Below are 27555 nucleotides of genomic sequence, written 5' to 3'. Positions count from 1 at the left end.
CTCACGCACATGCAGACACACCCGCAGACATTCACGCTTTCGCTCACGTTCTTAGAACACACGCTCACAGTCTGAATCGAGGAGTCGTATTCAAGGCCTTCCCCCTGAATTGAAACTTCTACTTTTTTCTGCACAGAGAGTGAGAGATGTCTCATTTTCTTTCTGGGTCTCTGTCTCTGTCTCGTCCGCAATCCTTTCTGTCTGCAAAGATTATGACTGCAAGAAGCCTGCTGACTCCAGCGAAAACAAAATCTCCTTGTGTAAAAAATTCTACTTCCAATAGCTTCTCCTTTTCCAGTCTGATGTGCGGCTGCTGTAAAGGAGCCATCTCCTCTCCTGCTGCGAGACAGATAAATGTCTGTCTGCTCTGTTGTCAATGTCTCTTCTGTCCCCAGATGATGAGTTCAACATGTGTGCTAGTGTCTTTCTGTTTGTCTGTCTGTCTTCATTGCTGCTCCTGCACCCCTCCTCCCTTCCTTTTTCACAGGTACAGCTTCGTAGTGTTATAAACGTCTGTGTGTATTTTTGTCTGACTGCTTGTCCGTCTGACTCTTTTTGTCTCCCGATCAAGCATTTAAAGTCGCTGCCTCACAAATTAAAGCAGGTACATGTTTGGTTTCATGCCTACTTCCATCTCTCCATACAATCCTTGACTCCTATCTTCCACGTATCTCTACCTCACCTCTAATCAGTACTACCAAGCATGCCGTAGAAAGAGATATTATAGACTCATCACTTAGAAGTAAATGCAAAACACAAGCTCACGTCCTGTTGTAGTTCAGTAGATTCACTAACATAGTTTCATTCTAGAGTAAATCCTCTACTATGGGGACATGAACAGTTGCCGGTCTTCATCCTCTCGCTCACCACTACAAAAAGTTGGCACCTTCTATTGTGTGCTGTATTGTTTGAGCTGTTTGTGTTTTTTTGTTTTTTTTTGTCCGACAACCACTCACAGTTCGACTAAGCTCTGCTCTTCTCTCCCTCGAAACCAGAAACAAAGCCGGGGGGCTTAGTCTGAAGCCACGTCTTAATAGTGTTAATAGCCGAGAGGAGAGCAGAGATGACGAGGGAGGGAGCAGGAGGAAGAGAAGGGGGGAAGAGAGAAACAGAGTGATGGAAAAGAGAGTAGGAGGTCAGCGCAGGAGGCTGAGAGGGAAGGAATGTGAGAGGAAGGAAGGAAGGAATGAAGGGAGGGAGGAAAGGAACCAGAGAGAGGGTTCAAGAAAAGCATAACTAGAGGGAGACGGGTGGATGAGGTTTGTTTAGTTTCTGTGCCAGCGGGTGGCACGCTGGCTGTCTGTGAGGCCTTAGACAGCATCAACAGGCCGCCGGCATTAGTCACATCAAGCCTCGTAGCTGCTTTGCGGCCGCCGCTTTAGTGTGGCTCGGCTCGACAGCAGCTCACAGACTTACAGGCTCCATCTCTTAAGTGTACTGTGCACACTTTACGTGCTTATGCATACACTGAGAAAAAAAGAATTAGAGCAGGTAACAGTGTATTTGGATAGGTTGGCAGCTCTGTTTACTTTTACACTTACACTGTGTGACTGATAGAGAGAATTACTCTGTGGGATTGTGGATTTGCACCTCTGTGTGCCTCTCAGTAACAGGCCTGCATGTCTCTTCGCCAGGAATTGTTGCTCGTTTTGCCCTAATCAGTGTGTTAGGAGGGATTAGTTGGTCTAACAGAGTATGCGAGTTTGCTCTAGTAACCTTAACTCAAGAAAACACTCTGAATAAGTTGTTTATATTCTAATTTTGTGTGTGTGTGTGTGTGTGTGTGTGTGTGTGTGTGTGTGTGTAGATCTCTCCTGTGGTCCTGCTCAGCTCCATGAACACAGATGCCGTGTGTGAGCGTCTCAGACAGCTAGATGGAATTGACCCCAGCATGCTGCCTCAGTACACCTCCACCATCAAGAAGGTACGCCTGTCAATAACGTTCAGAATTTGATCCATTTTCTGATACTTACTCAGAAACTTACTGTATTTTTCTATATAAACCAGTGAGTCCCTTTTCTGTCCATTGCAGGCGAATATAAATGGTCGAGTGCTGTCACAGTGCAACCTGGACGAGCTGAAGAAAGAGATGGAGATGAACTTTGGCGACTGGCAGCTCTTCAGGGGAGCGGTGAGATTTCTTTTTGGGGTGTCTTTGCTTGTCTCAGCCTGGTTTAATATCTTTGCAATGGGCATCTCATATACAGTGTGCAGACTTCCTGGTTTGTCCGTGATTGTCCTGGTTTCAAGCTGGGTGTCCAGTGTTCCGAGAAATATCTGTTAAACACTAAGCGTCCCAGTTTACACCACATATAAAATAATATGACATAGACGTGTATCATGTTCTGCCTCTAACCCAGGAAACAATGCACAAAGTGTCTGAATTCAGAGGCTGGGTATGGCTTAGAAGGTAGAGCAAATTGTCCACTAATCAATCCCTTAAGTTCGATCCCCGGCTCCTCCAGTCCACACGTCGAATTATTTGGACAAAAGACTGAACCCCAAATTGCTTCTGATGGCCGTGCCATCTGTGTGTGAGTGGGTGTGAATGGTTTACTGAGTAGCAGGTGGCACCTTGTATGGTAGCCTCGGCCACTAGTGTATGAACGTGTGTGTGAATGGGTGAGTGTGACATGTCATGTAAAAGCACTTTGAGCAGTCTAGAGAGGGGCTATACAAGTGCAAGTCCATTTACAGTTTTACCATGATTTGTCTTTATGTGTGTCAATCTAGTAATGCGACATTGCCAAAACTATTGCCAGCCTGTGAATGAGCTCTTCCTGTTAGAATGTGTCAGTATGCTAATGTTTAACTGTCAGGGTGAAGAGAAAGTAGAGCTTTTTAAAGAGCAATGTACACGCTGCATTCGTGGCATCCATGGTGTTGGAAGGTGAGCTCAGTAGGTGTGCTAAGCACTTAAATTATTGGCCCCCATCCTAATGAAAATGCTTAGTGTGTACATAAGTGCATACATGTCTCCCCTTAGAAAATAACTAAAATAAAAGGGAGAGTAAACATCCAGGTGCGTTTTTTTCCCCAATATCGTATATAAGCAAATGTACATAGTATGTTCACCGTCAACTTTTATATGATGGTATACCTTGAAACCCGTGCAACCCTACTCTGAATTAAAGTGAAAGAGCAGCACCGTTTTTAGAAGTGGTAGTTTGTGTGGAAATGTGCAACATTGTCCTAAAGAGTCCCGGGCTGAAGGGTTGGAAAATATGGTCACCCTAGTGTAATATGTAATATTATCTACAGACCTGAAGACATTTTTTGTTTTTAAATGAAAAGAAGTGAGCCATCAGTAGACATAAATAATAAAGAAAGCATCAGTCCTCCAACGATGACTAACTACTCCTTCATTACTCCAGAGTAAAGGCCTGAAACAGATTTACAATAGCATACATTCTACCCACTCTGTGATCCTTTACAGACACTCAGCCCTGCCAGAGCCCTCCTGTTGATATATGTCAGCTCTTGTTTATTCCAAAAAGAAGCAAGACAGCATCTCGTAATACGACATCTTGTGCTGCGCTGAGACATTGGGATGGAGATTTTATAATCCGTATTACGAGAAGGGCGCTAGTCAGTCAGCCAGGAGTCCAGTCAGCTGAGCCGGGGCTGAAATCACTTACACATGTAGCCGGCTCCACTTCATCAGATGTCTGTGCTCCTAATACCAAACCAGAGCCCCGGATTGGTCGTGTTTTACCGGAGATCCAATGCAGAGCTCATGTAGGAGCAGCTGGAAAGTGCAGTGGCCTTACAGCTCCGCACACCAACCAGTGTTGTGTTGCCAGGACGCAGCCAGCACAGACATCTGGTTCAAGATGGCTGACTGATATCTGGATGAAGGGAGGTTTTGTCAGGGAGGAGTGGACAGCTGAATAGCTCTACTTGAGCAACAGCTCACTCGCACAAACACATGTTTTGTTGTTACTGTGTAACACGCTTGTTTTGTCTGTCACATGCTTTAAAAAACATGTTGATCGTTGACTCTGTGTCCTGAAACAAATGATGTGTTGATCTGAAATTGTAATGTCTCTCCCAGGTGATGGAACTGCGTCATGCAGAAAGCCAGGCTATGCTTCAAGACGAGTCCCGAGCTGTAAGCGAGCAAGGCAGCAGCGTGCACCACGGGGAGCCCAACAGACGCTCAGGGGGAGCCCAGCAGGAAGCAGCGGCCTTTAGCCTCAACCTCAGCTTCGAGGAGCTCAGCGGAGCGGGGCTGGAGGAACCTCCGAGATTCAACAACCACTCACACTGGCCGGTCAGTCTTTCTGTCAGGAGCTTAGCGTGAATGCACCACAGCAGCAGATAGCATCAAAGAGACGTGGACTACGTGTATGCACAGTATACCCACGCATATAAACATGCGAGAAGATAAGAGGTCTTAAAGTTGCTAGTGTCAGCATATGTGTGAGCGTGTAACACTCGCAAATGGGATCACAAGGTCACACACCCCAAACTGTCACAAGGCCACAAGTCCTCTGCAGTAAGCCGGTATGCTGGTGACCTCACTGGTCTCACATTAATGTGGTTTTGGGTGAGAAAAGAGCACGGCAGAGGAAGCTTATGGTGCTCTTGAACAGAATTAAAAATACACACACACATACGCACACACACTGCAGCGCACCAAAAGGTGTCAAGGGGCCCCCTGTTTGTTATTTTCACCTTCCCTATTCCCAATTTGCAAAATCTCTGAGACATGAGCAAACACTCACACATAGACAGCTGGCTCTGCTGCTATTTTATATGATCTCACTTTGTGATCTTTTTCAAATTCAAATCATCCAACACTGAAAACACACCACAGCTTTCATTGCCACTCCGTCTGCGCTCTTTGCCAACAACTTTTTCACTTTATCCGATTCTCATGTTCTGAATATTCCATCAGTTACTAACCTAAAATAAAGCAATTTTAAGTGCCTCATTTTTGTATTTATTATACTCAGGTGTAGATTAAGGTTGTCAGCCCTGAACCATCCAGCATTCTCACTCTTAAATTACTTTCAAACTCACGTTGATGTTTGTACATCAATCCATCTTTTTCTCGTTTTGTCAGGTGGCAAATCTCCGCACCTCGAGCATGTCCAGCCTCAACTCTCAGGAATCCTCTAACGACATCTGCAAGCTGACAGACAAGCAGCAGGCCGAGTATCACGACGCCTACAGGGAGTACATCTCTCAGATGGCTCAGCTGGAGATGTCCGGCGGTAATGGAGAGCGGCCCGTGCAGCCCCACCCTGGACAATTCCTTCAGGCTGCTGGCTCAGAGGACAAAGGGGTGGGTGGTCAGTCACATGTACACCGCTGAGTTTTTGCCATCTCATCACTGACATCATAAATAGTGCAGAGGCTCCCGCTGTGAGATTAGTGTGGTCGCCGTTGTCATTAACTCGTGTAGACGTGGTTTCTGGGCCTGTTTGTTATGTCTCTCTTAAACTTGTGTTTTTAAATGTTGTATTCCTCTTGCTTGTGCAACGGCAAAAATTCTTCTTCTGGGATGGGAAATGGGAGATCATTGCTTCTTCTTCTTAATTATTGGCTTATATTCTTTGTTTCTCTTGGCACATAAAGTAGAGACAGGAATCCCCTGTTCAGAGGCCTCTTGGCCAAACACACAAGATACTGTATACATTCATGTTCTTTTCATTGGATCCTCTTTCCTCTCCTCAGGCCAAAGAAGGAGCTGACCAAGACAGCCGCAAGTCCTTCACCAAGAGAGGCTCCAAGCCTAGCGATGCCACAGACTTCCCCTCAGGGACCGATGCCCAGCCTCTTGACCCCATCAGTGAAGAGGATGAGAAGCTGGACCACAGCGCGTCGTCCAGGACTCCAGGCTGCAGGAAGAAGGGAGCCGGGGCGTACTACCACAAGCTGCCCAACGACGAAGACTCCGGCCCAGAAGAAGCGGACAACACCACACCTCTCCTCCACAAAGAGGCAAGAGCTGGTGCTCTGTCGTCCCACAGCGGCTCCCAGCCCACTGGGCTGTTGACCAAGCCTGGCTTCCTCACCGAAATCCTCCTGGATAAGAAGGACTCGTCCGACTCAGGGATGCGCTCCAGCGACAGCTCCTCAGACCACTCTCTGGAGGAGGCCGAAGGAGACAGCGACAGAGGGAGAGAAGCGCTGGAGCTGGAGGGCCTGGTGAAGAAGAGAGGCCTCCTCCCCAGCAGCCTGAGCGGCCTGCAGGACACGGCGGTGGCCCGCATGTCCATCTGCTCCGAGGCTCCGTCCGAGGCCAGCCTAATGGCCAGCAGCCCAGATGAGGGATGGCCGTCCAGCGGGGTCAGCAACCTCAACTGCACCACCAGCAGCAGCACCCTCAACAACAATGTGAACAGCCCTGACGACACCACCACCACCAACACTAACACCAACAACAGCCACCAGCAGCCGGCTAACATCACAGGCATGGAGTCCACCACCTCTTCCTCCAGCATCATCTCAACACCTATCATCATCACCCCTGGCAGCAGCAGCACTGCTAACACCACAACTGCCGCCATCCACAACCAGAACCTGCGCACCATCAGCCTGGGAGACGAGAGGGAGAGTGTCCTCTGAGAAGCTGGTCGTTGTTTTGTCAGGGGTCACGTAGATGGTTGTTCTAGATGTTAATGGTGACGTTATTATACTGTTGGTGTTGTGGCGTGTTCCAAAGAATTAGAGTAGGTGTGTGTTCTACTGTTACAAAGGAAACGTAGGAAGTGTTGCTGTGAATCTTTAGCTTTAGTAAAAAAAAAAGATATCACCTTTATTTAAGCCATGACAAATCATACGCCACATTATTAATTACATTTGGAGGTTAATGATACCAAAAATTACTCAGTCAGTTGGGATTGCGTTAACTGTCCCATGCTTTTAAATCATTTAGGTTTGATTTATTTCTCATGTGAATGTGGTGCCGTTACGGGAATAGTCTAGTGATGGAATGTTAATGTTGTGGACGTTGTAAGTTACAAAAAAAAAGTGGTTTTCAGGAAATGTAGTCGTGACTGAAAAAGGAAAAAGCTCCAGGTTACTGAGAATTTAAGTGTTTTGTGCAGTGCTGTGTTTGGTACTTAAAATAATTCAAATAGATGGCAGTGTAAGACAGCGGTGCCGTGCACTGTTGGCAGATATTGTGAAAGAAAAAGTGCATGCACTGGTGATTGTCTGTTCCAAAGTTCCTTGTGAAATGGTGTTCTGTGAATCAATAAACATTTTGCTATGTGGACCCTTGAAAATTAGTCTCATGTTTCCGCTTTTCTGTTCTTTTCTTGCAGGGAAATCAGCGGTTTGTAGGGAGAGGCTTTGCAGTGCAGAAGAACAGGCAGGGTGACAGCACAGGGAGGGCGTCACTGACAGGATTTATATCCGCCCATAGATGGCGCGCTCTCCATACAAACGTGCTGCAGGCTGGTGTCACGGACTCTGCCTGTCAGTGTTTTACACTACTGAGGGTGACAACTTCAGCTCAGTGAGTCTCAATGTGGGGTGCGTGGACCTGCAGGGGTCATCTGAGGAGGTTTGCAGACACTTTGTACAGCAATCTTAAAGTTTATACATAATTATTTAATTAAGTGTTATCATGTAAATATAGTTTCCTACAGCTTACACACCTAATCAAGACAGACCCCTTACAGTGGTCCCTGGGGTTACATGCTCAGTTAACGAGTCTGTGGTGTGAAAATATTGGAGAAGCCATGCTGTATTTTAGGGAAGAGATGATTGACAGTTGGGTTTCCACTTCAGGGTTGTGTTAGATTTTCTTACCACAGTCATCTAAACCTCTGATATCACCTTTACAGCACTGTGCGCACTGCCAAGTTATACTGTGGAGCATTCAAGAACAGCTAATTTGTCACCCCTAGAATTTTAGTTAGAGGCTGAATTACCCACCATCGCGCCTCTCAGTGTCCATATTATCTGGTCGTTTACATTCACATTCACTATTATACTCAAATTAATGTGGCTGATAGAGTCACACAGTGCTGTTTGGTCTTAGGTGTATTATAGGCAACACAGGCCCAACCAAAGTGCTGTTTAAACATAAGAAATTACCTCTCTAATGAAGTTAAATATTACTGTTGGAATCATAACGCATCACCGGCCCAGTTTCACCTCAACTTTAAATTTCCACAATTTTCCACTTTTGTTTTAAACCAACAGCCCCACAGCCCAGTGATTTAATGGCTCAGCCTGTCACGCTCAACCATTTAATCCTATTTACTTTACATAGCATGTGAGAAAGTAAAAGTGCAGCCAGTGCGCCTTAAATAAGCTTTTATGCAACTGTGCGCCTCCGGGTCGTGTTTGCCTCGAGGGAAGTGTTGACGCTGTGTTTTCAGACTATTATAGGTCACATACTGCAGGTCTGATAAGGACACTTTGTTGTGGGATCTTGGTTTTTTTATTTTTTTTTTGGAAGTGCGTCACATGTTCACTGTACATGTCCTTATAGAAAGTCAGCTGGACGCACAGCTGGGAAACGGATTTTACGCACTAGTTTTGATGTCTCCTGAACACCAGCATTCACTTCTCCCCCTTTCCCCCCAAAATGAAACATGTTCAAGTTGCGTTTTTGATTTATTTTTGTATAAAAAAGGTACAATTTACATTACTTTTATAAAAAGTTTCAGCATAATTAAGTACAACATTACACTTTTGCAGAAGTTTCAAATTCCTGCAACTATACAAGATAAACTCCCGATAAGAGTTCACAAGGTTTCATTCTTTCATTTTAACTTTTTTTTTTTTTTTTTTTAAAACAACGTCCAGTCCTTCATGTGCCAACAATTCTGACAAGACAAGACTAAACTTTTTACAGTAACTAACCAAGTTGTCTTTTCTATTCACGTTCCCACCTCCGCAAAAAAAGCGAAGACTTCAACAAGGAGAGGGAGACAAGGGAGGGTGTGTGAGAGAGAAGAGGAGGGGGGGAATAATCCTTGTGACAATAATCTCGTTTTTCCTCCCACTGTCGGGAATATAACGCGCCTTCCATTTCCAGAAAGGACCCACAAATAAAAAAAAAAGTCTTAAGTTAAATAATAATGAAGTGTCCAAACAGAAAACACATCACATAAGATTGTCCCATAATAAGCAAAAGTCTCTTGATTTCAGCGTCAGAAGAAAAAAGAAAAAAATCCAGGCCTGGAGGACAGAGGTTGGAGAAGAGGGTTGTGGTGGTGGTGGTGGTGGTGGGTGAGGGGGGGGGGTGGAGGAAAGTCCTGCTCCCCAGGTCCTGTGTGTGTTTTTGCGTCTTGACCAAACACCTGCAAAAGATTGAGAAAGAGAGGCGTGTTTAGAAAATGCAAACAGGGCAGAGATCCGGACAGACTGGCGCCAGGGAGGAAGCCGCAGTTTTTAACATTTAACCAAACACTCCCAATACTAAGCAAACCCTGCGCTCCAGATGTACACACACAGAGAGAGAGGGAGACAGAGAGGGGAGAAAAAAGGGGGGGACGCGCACACACACTTTTCGCACAACTTCAGCCTACAATCTGGGGAAGAATCAGCGTAATTGCCGCTCAGCTGGCGCCTACCCACTTCTTGTACCAATTATGTGCAGACATCGTAGTAGCAGTAATCCAAACAGCCATTATTTTCCTGTTGCAGATGCTCTTCATTATAGACACAAGAGGGTATAATACAACCCTGACGACTGCTACTTATATACAGTAACCCGAGCTGCCTGGAGGAATATCTTCCATTTCATTCCACTAAACTCCCAGCAAAATATCTTAAGACACAGCACATGACTTACTCGATTAATCAGGGTCACCTTACTGACACATTCAGCAGCCCTATGGTGTGATCTTTGTGTTTCATATATGATCAAATTTGGATTCAAGTCAACCTTGTCACAACTGACGCCCCAGTGATGCGCCGCATTCTCATGCAAAACATATTGGGAGCATTACAGCAACGTGAGACGTCAACCACATTAGCAGAGAACAAATGGATTGGTAAATGGTAATTCTAGTCCATTCTGCTCCAGCAGACTGGGAGACAGGCTGTAGCGGAGCCTAAAAGCCCTGGACAGAATGCAGCAGCAGACATGAGGACAGCCTACTTACCGCTTTAACGATGCAGAGTCCGGCTGTCATCTGTCATCAGCTCTGATGGCAACTCCGGGGACTGAAAACAAACAAACAAACAAACAGACCAAATGTTAATTCTTTACGCAGCATCCGATCGAGGTGTCTGGCGTTGCACAGTGTGTTATGTAGGTCGGATCTCTTCCTCATCTCATTCTGTACAAAAGAAAAAAAAAAAAAGAAACATGCCATTTTCTTTTCCAACAAGCCATTTTGTGCGAGTTACGCATAGGGCTTACAAAGGCGCGCTGGCTATGCGCACAAATATAATATCTTCCACAACACACCGGGCTATCGCCCCCCCCAATTAGAGACCTGGTTTAGCTACAGCGTAATTACCTGTAATGACAAGATGCTGATATCTGTGTTGAGGGTGGTCAGAGGGGTCCTGGATGGAGCCTGCCCCGGCCGCGCAGGGTGATGCAGGCTGGTTAGTGCGACACTGGAGTCCAGCGCAATCTGCAGGTCCAGGATGTAGTCGATGACATGCTGCAGGATTTCCATCTTGCTGACGTTCTTGTTCTGGGGGATGCTGGGCACCAGCTCCTTCAGCTTGGAGTAGCAGTCGTTCATGTTGTACAGCAGGCTGAGCGGGTCATCCACCGGGGTCTTGCTCCGAGAGATTCCCAAGGAGTGCTCTGATAAATTCGCGTTGTTTATCCGGAAGGACCGCACGGGGCTTATTGCTTTCATTTTTGTCAGTGTTAAGTTAGACGAGATGAAAAGGGGTTTGTGCGTGGCGATATCTTGCTTCTTTTAGGTCCTCTTTTTGCCAGACGATCAGCGATCAGACTGGATTACCAAGCTGTCAGAGTGGTTTATATAGGCAGCAGGCTGGGCATGCGACACAGGCGGGTCAAACGCTCTGATTGGGTAACAGTCCTCTGCCACTCAGCGCGTTTTAGCTCTCCTATTGGCTCCTGCTGCTCAGATCCCTCCTCTTCTCCGCCGCGTTACCAGTGGCAACGCATGTTGGAGGCGGAACTCAGAGGGCTCTTGAGCAGCTCCGGTGGGCAATTTGGAAAATTAAGCCCTTACCTGTTTCTGATCAAGAAAATTAATGATTCGCATGGCTGTCAATTGACTATGGACAAAGTGTGAGCACGCGCCAGTACCTTTTGCCTTCACAGTTTAAACGCGATCTTGAGTTTAATAATAAAAATCAAGCAAAAAATTGAAAAATAATTTTACAGTTCACAATAAAAATTAATTTAACGGTGCCAGAGTTAATATTTGATAACTTATCTCACACAAATAGTGCTCATATATCATCAGTAATCTCTCATTCTTCTACATTTAGTCGCAATGTGCAGGTGTTTGGAGGTGTGGAGCAGTGATGACAGACACCAGATCAGGCGCGTCTGATGATTCTTAATTCACCTCAGCCCGGACCGGTGTGTGTGTCTGTGTGTGTGAAGGCAAGTTTCTGACACTGAATAACAAACTGAGAGTGAAATGTTTGAGTGGGAACAGGTTACACCAGGAAACTGGTCAAACCGGCGATAAGACAAATACTTGGTAGGGTTTTTACGCATGAGAAAATAAAGCTTGGGGTTTTCTCTGATCATATGTGGTGATACTTGACTGAAATATATGATTTAGAAATTTGACGCACTTTAGGATTGTCTTTTATCCACTGTGACCAGCAGTGTGTCAAATTTACTAGTGAAGTGTAGTAATGTGAATTCTGGAGATGGTGCGCACAGTATGACCAGGAAATATATAAATTATGAGGCTTTGATGGACAACTTTAATGCACTGTTTATCACAGTCAGACAAATATAATAATTAAAGTGTTTTAAGGCTTTCTGTGCGCACCATATTTAAGTGTTTTTACCCAGCGTGTGCTTTAAGTGGCTGTGCGTATCTAAACGCATCAGTTAAGGTCCTGTGCACTTGAGTGTTATTAATTGTCACCTGAGCATGTTGTGTCAAAGTTCATTTAGTCATGGCCCCCGCAAATGTGCCTTTCATATCGTGAGCACGTGAAGAGGTGATTAACTACTATTGACACTTTAATGTTTTCTGAATGAGCCATTTGTTTGTAGGAATTACACGCTTCATTCTTCAGATGGAGGTGCAGGGTGGTGGAGGGGCTGTTTGATGCTGCACTAACTAATTGCCCCCGGGGGCAGTTGTGTGTGTGTGTGTGTGTGGGGGGGGGGGGGGGGGGATTGTTGTGATGTGTTTTATTTTTTTGCTTTGTGGATTACATTTCCTCGATAAAAAAAATCAAATCAGTGTGTTTTTAAAGAGGTGGAGGGGGTCAGTGTGAACACACAGGATGGAGAAGGTGATGAGTTTGATGATTTGGTTTTATTTTGCAGGGACAATTCAGGTGAAAGACACAAGCAAGGAAATCCTAAAAGCCGGAGTATGGACGAAAGGAGCTGCAGAGGCAGGTAGGATCTTTCTAAAAAGCACAGAGCAGAGATGATGAGCACAAAGTAAGTTGCTCTGACCTATAATAATCTATCTAATGATGATTTTTGCCTCCCAGTCGCAGAAAATGTCAGTGAAATGTTTTGCAGCATTTTCCAAAATCCAGCAAAACACCATCTGTGTCATTGTGTTTTTACGCGCGGTTCTCTTCAGCAGGCACGGACAGCTTCTCCTTCAGCTGTCTGGCGATCCAGCCTTTTTATGCATTTCTAATATAATCTGGAGCTCCTGCAGTCTGTGTCCACATCTGGTGCAATAGGATTTTTCCATTTTCTCCCCGTCTTCCTTTCGCTCCCACAGCTGTGGACATTTTCGCGCGACGCCCATGACTGATGCCTGACAGGAAAGGTGATGAATTGGCGCAAGAGCACGTCGGTGCGAAGCCGCGCGAACCTCCACCTCCACTACCTCCGGCAGCAGCAGCCTCACCCCTACCTCTCCTCTTCCCTGTTTCCCTTTCCCTCCTTCTCTCCCCTCGCTCTCGCTCTCTGTCTTTGGAGCAGCAGACTCTCTGGCGCCGGCGCCGTGACGTCACCCCATTCACAGCAGCCCTCGAGCCAGCCCTCGCGGCGCCGCTGAGGCGGTTTCCATGGAGACGGGGTTTCGGGGCTGTCAATCAGAGGTGGTTCTCAGCTGATCAACCCGGGGGCCGAACCGGGGAAGTTTTGGGACGCGGGATGTGGGTCGCTGCGGATTTCTTCTTCGGTGGTGGCCAGCTACAGTTACTCAAAGTACTGTACACATTTGATTCTTGTACTTTACACCTCCTTTTTCCTTTTTATCACACATAAGGCTATTTTTTTTTTACCCAATTACAGTAATAAATATAGCTAGTTCCCAGTAACCTCACAGATTCTACATAAAACATTATGACCTAATAAAATATAATGCACTGTCTAAATACAAAACACACTTGTTAAAATGAGCTCCACATCACATTTACCACAATAAAACACTCACACCTTCATGCACCGTAAATAATAATCAATCAATTTAATATATGTGCTAAAAGTATGACACTCAGGAATTTGAGTGTATTTTCTTGCTAATAAAATCCCACTAAGTTACATTTTAAGAGTACTTTTACCTGCAATTGAACATTTATACACTGCAGTATCGCTGCACCACTTTCACTGTCATATTCTTTAGGCTACTTCATGGTGCTAAATGAATGTCATCTTTTTGTTTTCTGAAATTAAACCATTTAAATCCACTCTTCTCTAACCCTGTCAGTCAGTTTGGGTTTGAGAAACAGTCTTGATTAAGGTTTAAGATTGACAGGAAGTGGAATAAGTCAATTTGAAAGATATTTTCACTCATATACAGATTTATCTAAATGTTTCTAAAAGTTGTAAATAATTGAGGTTAAAGAAGCTTAAGTTTGGCTTCAGTAACACTAAACTTAAACAGCTGAACTCTATGTTTTGTCTCTATTTGTTTATCCAGGGAGGACTGGATCTGCCCTGAGACATGCTGTAGATGAAAATACAGTGAGACATGTTTAATACTTGTTTCCAGATGTTTTAGCATGATGACCACCCTCAGCTGAAGTTGACCCTGTAGTAAAGCTGTCAAAATGTATGAATGGCCCTGTAAATGTATTTATTTATTCACCATATGCCTTGCAAACTTTATGGGGCGAGAACCTAAAAAAAAAAAGTTGGTGACCAAAACGCCTTTCCCCACGCAGCCCACGCACAAGTTAAGAGCCACGAGTCATTTTTAGAAGTTTGCCCAAAGTTTCTTTTGCCCCTCAGCTGAACAAATACAAGCCTCCAAATTCCCCCCTTCTCTTCCCGGTCAGCAGCCTATTAGTTTGGGTTGAGGAGATAAGGTTTAGACAACAAAGCGGAGCTGCCAGCCGGCTGCAGAGCGCCCTGCAGCCCCGGCGTCGGACTGTCTGCGCCCCGGTCAACAAGTAGATCCTCCGCCCTGCAGCCCAGCACTGCAGCCTCCCAGGAAATATTAGGCCGAGCTGAAATGATTTATTTTTTAGTTATGCCAAAATTATTTTTATGTCAGAAAATAATAAAGTTTTTGTGTGACCTGTGCTGAGGTTAAAGTCATGACACAGTGACGGATATTAAAACAAGACGCGATAGGAAACTGTAAACTGCGACTATTAAATTAGAAACTAGAGCTTAACCGTGCGTAAGATTAAAAAACACCTTAGAAAGTGAGGTAAACTCGCATTAAAATGTGCTGAGAAACAGAGTCGAGCTGTTTTTCACTTCATTTCTGCTCTGTGCCCTGATTTAATTTATATATTTTCCCACCCCTGCCTCTACAAACCGCGTATTTTACACAAAATACCCTGAATTCCGCTTGTTTCACAGTCCGTGTCCTTCCCAGTAACACCAGCCGAGTACCGCAAATCAATATTTTTACCCTCCACTGTCCCAAAGTAGTGCAAACTCTCGCGCTCTACTCTTCTTCCGCCGGGCTGCCACGCGCCTGTCGCGTGGAGGAGTGTACACATCAAAGTGTGGCGCAGGGACTCTTGTAGCAGCGTCGACCCTGTGGGGCGTGGTCTGCTGTTATACACCCCCAAACAGCAGCGGTGTGGTGACACCAGGAGGAAATGCAGAAAGGGGGGTGAAGAGGCAGCTGAAATCTGGCACATACTGCGTATTAGCCACATTTATTGGTGCTTACATTGCAGTCTGGTGCACAACTAAGATTATTTTTTATCATCTTTTAACCATCCAGTTATTTTTTATGAACTGGGTAATTGTCATGTCTGTAAAATGTCAGAGAATAGGAAAAAAGACAATTATAATGTTCCACAGCCTAAGAAAATAGGGGAGAGCGGGACACAATGTAACGCATTTTAGTGTGGGCTGAATGTTATTAAAAGTGTTTGAGATTATATATTTTTTGTTTTATGTTAACAACATGCACATCTCTGCTACAAAAAAAACAGTTATTGTTTTTTTTCCATTGATTTATGTATTTATTTATTTAACAGGGACAGTGCACAGCTACTTAGCTGCACCAGGGTTAAGCGGAATTTATACTTGTGCAGCAGACCCTACGCCATAGCCTATGCATGTTGTCTACGCCATTGTGAGCATTTATACTTGTGCGGTGGTGTGTCTGTGTCACTCTGCAGTTACACCTTCAAAACACTAGTCAACAGTGTGGTTTCTGTTATGTGCTGTAAAGTTTAGTTGATTCAAAACACACTTTAAACACACACTAAATGTAGCTTAATAGTTGCAATTTCAAACACAAGTACACAAATCAGCTTCACTATAACTCCCAGCTTTCACAGACAAACACTTGTCTTTATCTGGACACATTTTCCCCATTAATACAACATGCTAATGTTTTTAGCACAAGCCTATGGCATTTTACATTGTATAAATTAGCCCTACAGCTAGCGGACTTTTCCTCTACTCATATGAAGCCAGGGACATCAGAAACATTTAACAAAGGTAACTCCATTACAGCTCACAAGGTTCACCAACAAAACAACCATCTTATACTAAACATTTTCCAACCAAATATAACACACTAACATTATTAGCGCAAGCCTATGGCATTTTACATTTTATAAATTAGCCTAGCGAGAAGCGGTGACTTCCTCTGCTCATATGAAGCCAGGATAAATCACACACAAGGCTTAAAATGCTATTTTTGTGAAGGCTTTGTTGTCTTCACGATTTATCATTTATTTGTGAAATTAAAGTAAATAAAAGCTTTGTTTCCACTGAGAGAAATGGTTTCAGCTTACAGAAACAGACAGGAGGTCTGCATCGCCGCGACGTGTAGTTACATTTCTGGGGAGGTGCATGTCAGGCTACGGTGTAGGTTAGGGTGTAGGCTTCATGTCGACGTATAGCCTACGCCGTAGCTATGTCATTGATTTAACGCAGAAGTATAAATTCGCTATAAGCTAATTTTCATGTGTAGTCCCTGGGCAGGAAACGGACAATAATTTCTCTGCTAAAAGACACTATTGTTTAAAAAACACAGTTACAAAGTAGAACATATTCATGACACAACGGCTTCAGCAATAACAACAGCAAGACAACACAACATTGAGATATAACAAGACTTCATAGTGGTAGATCAAGTGAGCTCATGTGTAATGGATACATGATTGGGTTGATTTTAGCCATGATTTTATCTTATATTTAAAACCAACACAGCTGTTGCACTGTCTTATCTCACTTGGTACTGAGTTCCAATAGTTCGTAGCTCTAACAGAGAAAACTGATCTACCAGACTCAGTACATCTGTCCCCTCTGTTGGTCTACCAAGATGCCCCCCCCCCATTGTCTGATCGCAGTTGTATGAACTAGAACTTACCTTTCTTCTACAGTTGCACTGAGAAGTAGTGGAAGTGAAATGTTACAACGTACCACATGTTACAACATACCTCATAGTGGGGTTAACTGTAACAGGCAGAGGGTTTGCTGTAACACTGTAACAGGCGTCTTATTGAGACAGGCCTTTATTTGTTGAAATGTGTAGCCACACTGGGCTAGTAAAAGGGACTGGGCATTAAATTGGGACTCGGCTTTGACTAAAGTTTTACGACATATAAACAGTCAGTCAACGTTCAGATCTCTGCAGGTAGTCTGAGTGTCACTGGACATTGTAGTCATGAAAAAACTCTGTGAAACAGCCGTAATCACTAATCAGTATTAGTTCATCTGTTTTTTCTTTGTGAAAAAATGAAAACGACTTCATCCAGGTACAAAGTAGCTCTGATTCAATCAGTCTTTGGCCTTGACTAAAATACATCTGGTCTGTCGCTGTCCTCCTCCCTGTCCACCTCCCACCTCTCTTCAGTCTCTCCTGTGGTCCAGATGGGACTCTCTCTGCTCTCTGAGCAACAGCCATCAAGGCCTGGCTCTATTGTAACGTGAGAGGCTGCAGCAGGCGCACGGGCAGGCAGGAAGCACTGGGAGAGATAGATGGATGGATGGGTGGATGGGAGAGATGAGGTGGCCAGATTGGACTGGGAGACAAAGGCACCATGGCTGCCTGAGTGCCTTCCAGGCTGGTCGTGGAGTGGCCACTCCAAGCCTCCCTGGAGGCCGGTCCTCCTCTGCCCCGCACACACCACTCCTCCACAACACACAGCTGGCTGCAGGAGATGGGACAGGAGGTGGAGGATGGAGGTGGACAGCTGAGCCATGGAAATATATATAATGCTCTACCCTGCAACTACAGTGTAGACAGGCTCAGGGTCAGCTTCATCCTGCAGGCCGTAAGACTGTTGAACTCTTGAGCTCACTGTACACATTTATTTTACTTTTACTTTATGCTTATATATATGCATAGATACTGTATGTTTATACTTACCATTATGCATATGCATTTACTGCATTCCTGTTTACAGTTTGCCTTTATCTTATGTTTTACATATATTTTATACCTCATTTTAACCTGAGCAGAAGCCTCAGACTCAAGTATTTTTGTTGCCAGTGACAACTTCTCTGTAATTGTTATGAATATGATAAATGAATGAAGAACCTAAACTAGACAACTCGAGCAACTAGTCATCCGAAGTTGTTAAAAATCAACTTATTTTTCCGTTAGAGTTGAACCACTCAGATCTTTTGGCCAGCGTGACAACCACCAACCAGTTGGCAGTGTGGAAAAGTTGGCTGCAGTTTAACTTTTGGGCAATATTGCTCGTTGGCATACAATCACACGTTAACATTGCTGTGTCGCCCACCTATCACGGCGGCACAGCTGTCACTGCAGCTAGCAGCCTGTACCCCAGTAATCAGATATCTGCATATCTCCACTTTCACACAGGGAGTATGACAGTGTGGTTTCCAGTCGCACGTACTGTCAGAGGATGATTGTTGAAATCAGATCAGATTTTGATGAGGCAGAGAGAACGGAGGTGTCTTATCTGTCACGGAGTTATGTTGCAGAAAATGATCAGCATTAACATTTGGTGTTAATGACCAGTGAGTCAGTCAATATAATGCCATTTCACTGGGCCTTTGCTTGTCATCTCTGACAGAAGCTTTGGTGAGCAAAGTGATGACGTTGGTGTCGTTTCAATCCCAGTGTGCAGGCGGTCAGGTTCCTCTATTCCAAGGGGAATTGAGAATGTATACGAGACCTGAAACTAGCTTCTGATACCACCTTGGCCTGAGACTTCTTGGATTCTGTGGTGACATGTTTTTTTCGGTGTATGTGTGTGTCTTGAAGATGGTGTGTTTCAAACAGTCCACTCTTATGTTACATTTCATTTCAGGAAACTTGCAAATGTTGATCATTACTCTTTCATAGCTGTAGTTGTTTTTGTGTTTAACACCAAAACAAAGAGTTACACTACCATTATGTTCAAAGAAGAAGCTGTTTATGATCTCCAGAACATTAATACAGCAGCAAAAAATGATTTGCTATGTAAAGATATGTTGGATTAATGGCATCCTGACCAGAAAATGAGGTCACACTCCTTCTGTGTGTGTTGTGTTCTTTGTTTGTTGTTGTGGTAGGCAGTCCGTAGGCGTGTGCATGATATGAGGCTCTCTTTGTGTGTATTCCATTGGCAAGCCAATTGCTCTGCACTGTGCCCATACAGTGGTTACTGCTGACAACCCACAGTGTTGTAGCAAAAGCGTAGCAGTTCCCCCCTATGGTTAACACCATTATCTCTGTCAGCACTGTCACTGTTGTTAGGGCTATTCATTCTGTAGGCATTGTTAGCTGCTAGCTGTTGACTTAGCATGTTTAGGACAGATTACAGATAACCTGAATAAGCGAGGTCTTGTATGTCTCCTTTAAAATCATCTGAAATATGTTGCAATTGAAAGTTCTTTCTCGACCTTTTGAACCAGTGGCACAAAAAACAGTCTCACCACAAGGTCCCTTTAGCTGTTCCAGAGTGACCTTTTAGCCAAAATGGACGAGAAGTCCATAAAGTGTTCAGAGGAATTGGAGATCTGAACAATTCCACGACAACCCAGAACAGTACATTTGCCAAGGAAAATCATGTGATATGATTGAAGGCTCTGGAATATCAATTAAATGGACCTTGTGGTGTGATTGTTTTGTCAGCTATGTAATAACAGTTGATTTTTCTAGTGTTCTACAAACAGGAAGTCACATTAGCATCGCAAGCTGGAGCATGACTATCAAAAATGACACTTCTAAGGGCTCAAATTGACACATAATCCTTGGTTATCCCTTTGAAACCTGGATCGACATCACTTTTATTGTGCTGCATTTGGACACCCTTCACAAGCTATTTAAACTATTTAACCCTTTGAAACCTGAGCAAATTGTTTTGATTTCTCTTGAAAGCATAGGGGAAAAGGGCAATGAGCAACCTGGCAAGAAATATCCCACAAGTTGCAAGAAATTAGTAAAATGTGAAGAGAAAAGGACCTAAAAATTAGCTTAAAAAACAGGAGGAGGGTTATGAGAAAAAAACAAAACAAAACAAAACCAAAAGAAACAGTGACAAATGTCCAAAAAAATAAATTTAGAATTTTTATAATTTTATCTTCAAAATTATGTTACAGAAAAATGTACACATACTTTTTTTTTGTTTTTAGCACTTTAAAAAATTATTTTCAAGTAATTTTCTTGTAACTTTTTACAAATTTCTTGCAAATTTTGGGGCCATTTCTTTCAGGTTGCTCATTGTCCCCATGTTTTTGAAAGAAATCAAACCAATTTGCTCAGGGTTCAAGGGGTTAATGCAAGTATGCAATGACTTAAAATCATTATTTCATCATATAGTTTGTTTTTCACAAGAAATTGAGGGGAAATATCCAATTATGCTAACCTAGCCAACATTAATAGGTAATTTAGGCATTATTGGGGTACTGTAATGTTGTTATTCCAAGCATATTGTATTACTTATTTTTGTGAAATGTAATTAGTTTACATAATTGTTGGGTCAGATGTGTCGACGATATTTCATTTTAACTCTTTCATTTCTCACTCTAAATGGGTGATATGTTAGCAAGTTAACATTAACTTTGCCAGTTAGCTCAGTTACATTAGCTGAGCAGTAGCTATACCTGGCACCTACTGAGTGTGAATATTTAGCAATATTGTGTGGTGCACCCTATTTCAATTAAGTGATGCATAAATCTCCTCTGAGTAAGCACTTATGTTATTACTAGGCTATATTTGAACTTATGAAGAGCTGGTGCCACCAGCTCCAGGGCCTCGACAGTATTCAGGTCATGATCCACTATAGTGACCCTGTCAGACCCGTGCAGACAGAGCAGAGCAGGAACATAAGAGCACAACATTTAGGACTGAGCTCTCCACCTCAGCAGAACTCTGTTTCCTTCTGCTGTATCTCTGTACTGCAGCAGAGCCCACTTCCTTATAACCCTAAAGCTTCTGACCACAGTCATCTCGCTCTTACTCAATCTTTATCTATTTATACAGCGCAGAGGGAAGAGAGAGTTAATGTAGGAAACACAGTCCTTTCTGTGAAAACAGAGAACAGGTCCGTCAGGGCTGATTCATTGCTCTGTCCTATATGCCCATCTGACCACCCATGCCTGTGTTGTTTCTACTGAGGTAAATTATGTGTCTGGTGTTTGGAGAAAGGCTGCACCAGTAGGCTATGAGCTGCTAGGTGCTGCCATAACAAATAGCATTCTGGTGTAATACACACATTCATAACTCCTCGAGATTTTTGAACAAGATTATACAACAGAGGACGCCATAGTTTCTTTTTTGGCTTTTGTGGGCTCTAATCCTGCTGATGTTTATTGGTCAAGTTGGACCGATATACAAGTTTTCTCTTCGAAAAATGTTGTTTATTTACTCTGACTGTCATAAAGTTCCATTAATCTGTCCATACAGGGTGTCTGAACACATAAAATAAATTTTGTTAGGTTTCATTAAATTATGGTGTTTTATTTAATTTTGGTACACGTGGTGTTCTCAGTCAAAAATGTACAGTCATAAGTAATTAATAAGTGGGACTACAATTAGTGTATCGAATTGAGTTCAGGACCCAGATACATCAAACCAACATCAAAGAACTAGTAGTAACCATAGACTGTATATAAAGATGGACGATGCATCTCCACTTACCCCTACTGTACAAAAGGGAGGCTAAAATATCCTGGATACGGCTGCTGCCATCTTGCTCTGGTGACTTGATTTGCAGCCAGAGTCTGTGCAGTAGTGATCTGCAGAATCAAGTTTACAGCCCATATACCTGTCCGACCAAACACCAGCAGCACCACTGAATGCAAGCCCACCGATTGGTTCACACAGTTGTCAGTCATGTTGTAAAATCCCTGTTTTGTAGCATTAAATAACTAATTATACTCAAATTTATCAGAATAATGGACACTTGAACAAACAGCAGCATGAAAAATAAACTAACTTAAATGACAGAAAACATCTTTGTGAAAGATGTATTTGATGTGTACTTTGAGGTTTTAGTTTGGTTCATGTCCTATTTGCTAACATGGAGGGGGCGGGCTTTATGACCTACGACCTATGTTGCAGCCAGACCCCAGGGGTTGTTCGAGATGTTTTGGCTTCACTTTGGGGGAGCTGTCATGTCGTCCATCTTAATACACAGTCTATGGTAGTGGGCAGACTGTGGCATCGCCTCAAATTGCCTGTGCCTCGGCCAAAAAGATGCACTTGAACACACCACAAAGGCTACAGCCAACTAGCACATATGTCCTGCACCTACGTGAGAGAAAGTAACTGTTCTAGCAGGTAGCAATAGTCTGTATTTGTCATTCGAAAAGGGAAACTGGAAGACTTACAGGATAGATTCAAAACGCAAGTTAGCCAGTTAGTAAATTGACAAGACAACCTGATGTTAAATGAGGAATATTTTCTGTGCACCAGCGAACAATAACACAAAAAAATATGAACCGTTTCTGCCAAAGTACTTGAGGGCTAAGAAATCAAAACTTAATATAATAAATTGTTTTCATCTCATGCCTCCTCAACTTTAGCCATATGTTTACTTTCCTCACTTCCATTTCTCTTCTTGTGCACTGAGCTGAACTAATAGTCATACCAGTCAGAGCGATTTTGTTACTGACGGGCTCTGCCGTCTCCGATGTTGATTAAATATGCTGAATCAGCTGAAAAAAGCCGCCAAGGGTTGAACAGGACTGACTAGTGCCAATGGTGCAGGGCTCGCTGCCAACCATCAGCTTGGTATGTCAGGGCCTTAAGGGTACTTTAAAGACCCCCTTTTCCCCTCCCCCTTTCCTAATATAACACCTTTGTTTTGATCTCACGCTCTCTTGACTTTAGAGTGATTTAATTCACCAAAGGGCTTCACGGTCTCTTACGCCAATTCAACATGCTAAATAGCTTTAAAAGAAAGCCGACACAGGCAGACTAGTGCCAACAGTGTGGGACACATCACAAAAACTAGGGCAAGAGACACTGATGGCCCAACACTGACTAATGGTAGATCGCTTAACCTCAACCTTTACTGTAACCCTATCCTGAACATTAAAACCAAGTGTTAACCTTCAAACAGGCCCTTGAAGAAGTGAGGTGAAATGTCCTCACTTCCCAAAAGTGTTCTCATTTTGTTGGTTAAAAACATACGGTCCTCATTATGTAGCAAATACACACACACGCACACACACCTCACTCCCCTTCTTGGCTTCCATTGCAACCTCTACGGGAGCCACACCTGTTGGCAATTCTCACCAATAATCCCAACATTGTTTCAATAATATATGTAACTTTTCTCACAGCTTTTAGCGTCCTTTCTCACAATTCAGTCTGTGGCAGCAAGGCAACCAAACGGCATGCTGAATGAGAGACTCTTGATCATATCTTTGCTCATGACACTGGTGAGGAGGAGAGAGGCCAGGAAACTGACAGTGAGGATGCATTAGACAAAGAATGTGTTCAGACATCATTTTGTAATATGGTTAAATTATTATGTGTAGTTTTGGGCCTCTGTCCTCTCTTTACTAATAAAATCATACTGGTCAGTTTTGAGCGGGAACACACCAGATGTTATTTTGTGCCACTATTTAAAAATTTGAATTGTTTTCAAAACAATTGTCCTTGTTAAACGCTGACACAAAGTAGTCTTTGATAAATAGCACAATGTTTCATCTGACTATTTGTTTTAGTCAGAATAATTTGTACATTATTATTATGCTTTGTATTAGTTCGGGTCAATGAGGCCTACAGGCCATAAATAACAGAAGGAGGTTCAAACCCAAGAACTTAAACTGATAAAAAGATCTAACACAACATAGGTGATATTATATTTATTATTTATAACCAGCTCTAATAGTGTGATTATTTTGGACCAGGAACACAGAATCATCATTAAAAGGACACAACAGAGGGTTACACATGGCCATACTAAAGAAAATGTCTATACTAAAGACTATATCAAAATCCCACAAGCATTTTTCTGATCATTTTGCAGAAATCTTCCATCCCCACGGACATGCCAACACGATAGAAAAACACTTAAATCTACTCTATTCTAAGCCAACAGCTTAACACCATCACTGCCAAGATGCTTTCCACTGTCTTTGAAGCATTATTTATTGTTTACAGAGCAAGTGTGAAAAATGTAGTGCTCCAGCAAGTCCAGATTTTCAGCTGGGGCTGTGTCCGAAGTAATTCAGTCTATGTCTCATTCAGTATTTTACCATTATTATAATGGCAATTTTGTGTATTTTTATAGATAGATAGATAGATAGATAGATAGATAGATAGACAGAGGACAGGGCCGTAGCCAGGATTTAAGGAATACATAGGCCATAAGTAAAAGTCCCCCCCTAGGGTGCCCCCACCAGACATTAGATGTTGTTAACATCTTGAATGTATTATACTTTATAGTTTTATTTAATAATTTTATTTGAATAGAGCAGTTTTCCATTGAAAGTCTGCTGATTTCTTGTGCACTGTAAAGTTCGACACTAAAGGTTTATTTTGTGTTAACTGCTGCCTGCTGCTTTTTAAATCTCCGGCGGTGGGTCGCACACATGACATGTCTTCAAAACATCACACTCACTTTTATACAGATGTGGATTCAGCACTGTTACTACCTCCACTGTTGCCTTAAAGGTGACACAGCTCTGTGCCCCCATTCTGTGATTGTACAGTTCATAAAGTATGGCAAGGCAAATTAATGCAGGGTTTATACTTCTGCGTTGAATCAACATCGTACCTACGGCATAGCCTAGACTCTGCTCCAACATCGAGCCTACACCGCACCCTACACTGTAGCCTGACGTGCACCTCCGCAGAAATATAGCTAAACGTTGCGACGATGCAGACCTGTCTGTTTTTGTAAACTAGAAAAACCCATTACCCTCAGTGGAAACAAAGCTTTATTTACTTTGATTTCAAAGATAAGAAACAATAAATTGTGAAGACAATAAAGTCTTGTGTGTGATTTATCCTGGCTACAGTTGAGTAGAGGAAATGTTCGCTAGCTGCTAAGCTAATTTATACAATGTAAAACGCCATAGGCTTGTGCTAATAATGTTGGCATGTTATATTTGTTTGGAAAACATGTTTAGTGTAAAACAGTTGTTTTGTCGGTGAACCTTGTGAGTTGTAATGGAACCAAATTTTGTGAAGTTACCTTTGTTAAATGTTGCTGTTGTCCCTGGCTTTATATGAGTAGTGGAAATATCCGCTAGCCACTAAGCTAACTTATACAATGTAAAATGCCATAGGCTTGTGCTAAAAACATTAGCATGTTGTATTTGTGGGAAAAATGTGTCCAGATAAAGACAAGACAAGATTTATGTATTTGTGTTCAAAATTGTCACTATTAAACCATGTTTAATGTGTGTTAAATGTGTTTTGAATCAACTAAACTTTACAGCACTTCACAGAAACCCCATCGCCGACTAGTGTTTTGGAGGTGTACACATATAAATGCTTACAACGGCGTAGGCCACATGTGTAGGCTACGGTGTAGGCTCTGCATAGAGCTGACAAACAAGTATAAATCCTGCTTACCTGTGCAACATTCTCACCTTGAAGAGGCAGTGCAAAAGGGGATTTAAATTCACACAACTGTCTCAGAGGTTTGTCTCCATTCTCCCTGTAATCGGTACCAGATTACACAGCTCCTTCCAGGAAACTTCCCAGGAAATTATGGACCAGTAAAATAAGGTCTTACTGATTTATTTTCCAACATGAAAGTCTCAACACTGTTTCAATGCCCTCTCCACGCTGCCAGGAATACATTTCTGGAGGGAATACTGGATCCTTTATTTATAATGTTGACCTAAAAGTTGTCACATTTACAGCTGCAATATTTTTATATTAACAATGGCTCAAATGACTGTAAAAGGGGTAACTCATAGTGACAAAACCATAGATAACTGTCTCCAGTTTCCCTTGGATTACAGAGTGTTTAAGCATCTCTTAGCTTTTGGTTTTACGGCCCACAGCTTTACTCACTCACACCGTTCTCACTGCGTCATTTTTGTCTACAGTGGGCAGTCGTTTTCAGTGAAGAAGTTCTAAAAACCTGCTGTACATTACCTGCCCAGCAAGAAACAGGGAGCAAACTCCGCTAAAGCCCTCCAGAATCTGCACTGGGCCTCTTTCACTAACATGCATGTGCAGAGAAGTTCTTACTTTACGCACAAAATAAGTGTGCATACATAATTACTATCGGATTCATGACACATGTGTACCTGCCAATTTTGTTTTTACCACCATGCCTGTGCTAGTGAACCAGAATCACTCTAAATTGTCAAGCACCTGCCCGCTGTTGGCGGTCATCATACTGCCACACCCCCATTTCTCTAACAGGGAAATACGTTTGCCTTGAGGTGTATCATGGAGAAAGCATCAAAGTTGTTTTTTACACACATATTGGCAAATTTCTTGGCAGTCAGAAACAGCTGATAAGCCATTGGTCATTTTCTTCAATTACTTTTTATATACGCGATATAGTGAGCTCTATGGTGAATAGGGATGATTTCAAACACAACCTGGGATTGCATGACAATCATCCATCAGTGAATGTGTTGCTTTTCTCCATTTCCACTGCAATGTGACACTTTTATTTCCAGACTTGTCCACTTTTTAGAGACTTTTGAATAAACAGTGGTCAAAAATGTGTCCCTACAGCTGCAGATGTGGCCGTGCATGGGCCGCTCTGTCTCAAAGAGCTGCTGAAGATGTCTTGTCGTCCCTCACATGCAGATTTGCTGCTGTAAGCACGCTGAAGTGGTCAGGTGGATCATTGAGAGCCAGTGCTTTTAACTGATCACAACAACAAAGGTTCTCACGGCCCTAATCCTCTTTGGCTCTTATCTCTCACCCCTCCTCACCCGCCACCCATCTCATCGGCTCACGTAGGATCAGACCTACCAGCACAGACTTTCTCATGCCTTTCTCTTTTGGCATGCTCTTAATATCCCTATTACTTTCTCTTTCTCTTTCCCTCTCAGATTATCTGTCTCGCGCCGTCATCGTTTTCTCTGTCCATCTTTTTTTTTTCCATCTCAGTTTCTCTGCCTCTCTCACTTTTACCAGTTTTATCTGTTCTTTCCCACCAAGGGCATCTGGGTCTTAAAGGACCCTCTCCACACTTTGACTAACAAAAGCCGAGTCACTTTTGAAATGAAGAGCAGAGTCTTTGAACAGCACTGGCTAAGCCCCCATTTGAAGAGAAGCTTCAGTCTCTTATCAACAATAGCTTCAGCCCTGTGCGTGGACTATGATCAAGCATAAGGCGGTTCATTCAGGATGGTGGGAAACTAAGCAGCAGCGGGAGAGGACAAAAAAGCATTTGAATAACAACTTTCTTCAGCTGTGGCATCTTTAAATCTTTGTGATGTAATTATATTAAATCCTCAAAACCTGCTGTGATTCATATTGCCACCAGTTTTTTACTTTCTGGCTGTGACAAGCTCCACTACAGTTAGTCACAGCCAACACAGGTTAATGTGGCCATTTACTTTGATATCAGTAGAATGAATCAACCTTTAAAGGCTATTAGTGTTATTAAAAATGCTCCAGAGGGAGCAGCTATGCCTTGTGTATTTCCAGGGTCTGTGTATGTGTTGCAGTTAGCTTTAGATTA

At 43.1% G+C, this 27555-nt stretch overlaps 2 protein-coding genes across 6 annotated transcripts in view; one reads left to right on the top strand and one right to left on the bottom strand.

The window, feature by feature from the left end:
* Window positions 1–7238, top strand: part of kidins220a (kinase D-interacting substrate 220a) — a 55396-nt gene extending 48158 nt beyond the window's left edge. For 3 of the 5 annotated variants that reach the window (XM_049596555.1, XM_049596557.1, XM_049596554.1), the window contains 5 exons: window positions 1808–1924; window positions 2033–2131; window positions 4055–4273; window positions 5069–5290; window positions 5683–7238. In XM_049596555.1, the coding sequence (XP_049452512.1) occupies window positions 1808–1924; window positions 2033–2131; window positions 4055–4273; window positions 5069–5290; window positions 5683–6576 (1551 nt within the window). In that variant the 3' untranslated portion in view covers window positions 6577–7238. Of the gene's footprint in view, window positions 1–571; window positions 605–1807; window positions 1925–2032; window positions 2132–4054; window positions 4274–5068; window positions 5291–5682 lie in introns of all 5 variants that reach the window. The other 2 variants (XM_049596558.1, XM_049596556.1) reach the window with 1 other exon arrangement.
* Window positions 7239–8561: 1323 nt separating this feature from the next.
* Window positions 8562–10905, bottom strand: id2a (inhibitor of DNA binding 2a). The gene is made up of 3 exons (XM_049596564.1): window positions 10437–10905; window positions 10077–10137; window positions 8562–9269 (listed from the first exon to the last, which is right to left on the bottom strand). Exons 1-2 carry the CDS (start codon window positions 10788–10790, stop codon window positions 10081–10083), a joined length of 411 nt encoding a protein of 136 aa, XP_049452521.1. The 5' UTR covers window positions 10791–10905; the 3' UTR covers window positions 8562–9269; window positions 10077–10080.
* Between the last annotated feature and the right edge of the window lie 16650 nt (window positions 10906–27555).

Source organism: Epinephelus fuscoguttatus, linkage group LG14 (genome assembly GCF_011397635.1).
Source record: "Epinephelus fuscoguttatus linkage group LG14, E.fuscoguttatus.final_Chr_v1".
Lineage (NCBI taxonomy): Eukaryota > Metazoa > Chordata > Actinopteri > Perciformes > Serranidae > Epinephelus > Epinephelus fuscoguttatus.
Note: the sequence above shows the minus strand (reverse complement) of the source record. Positions and strands in the feature narration are given on the sequence as shown.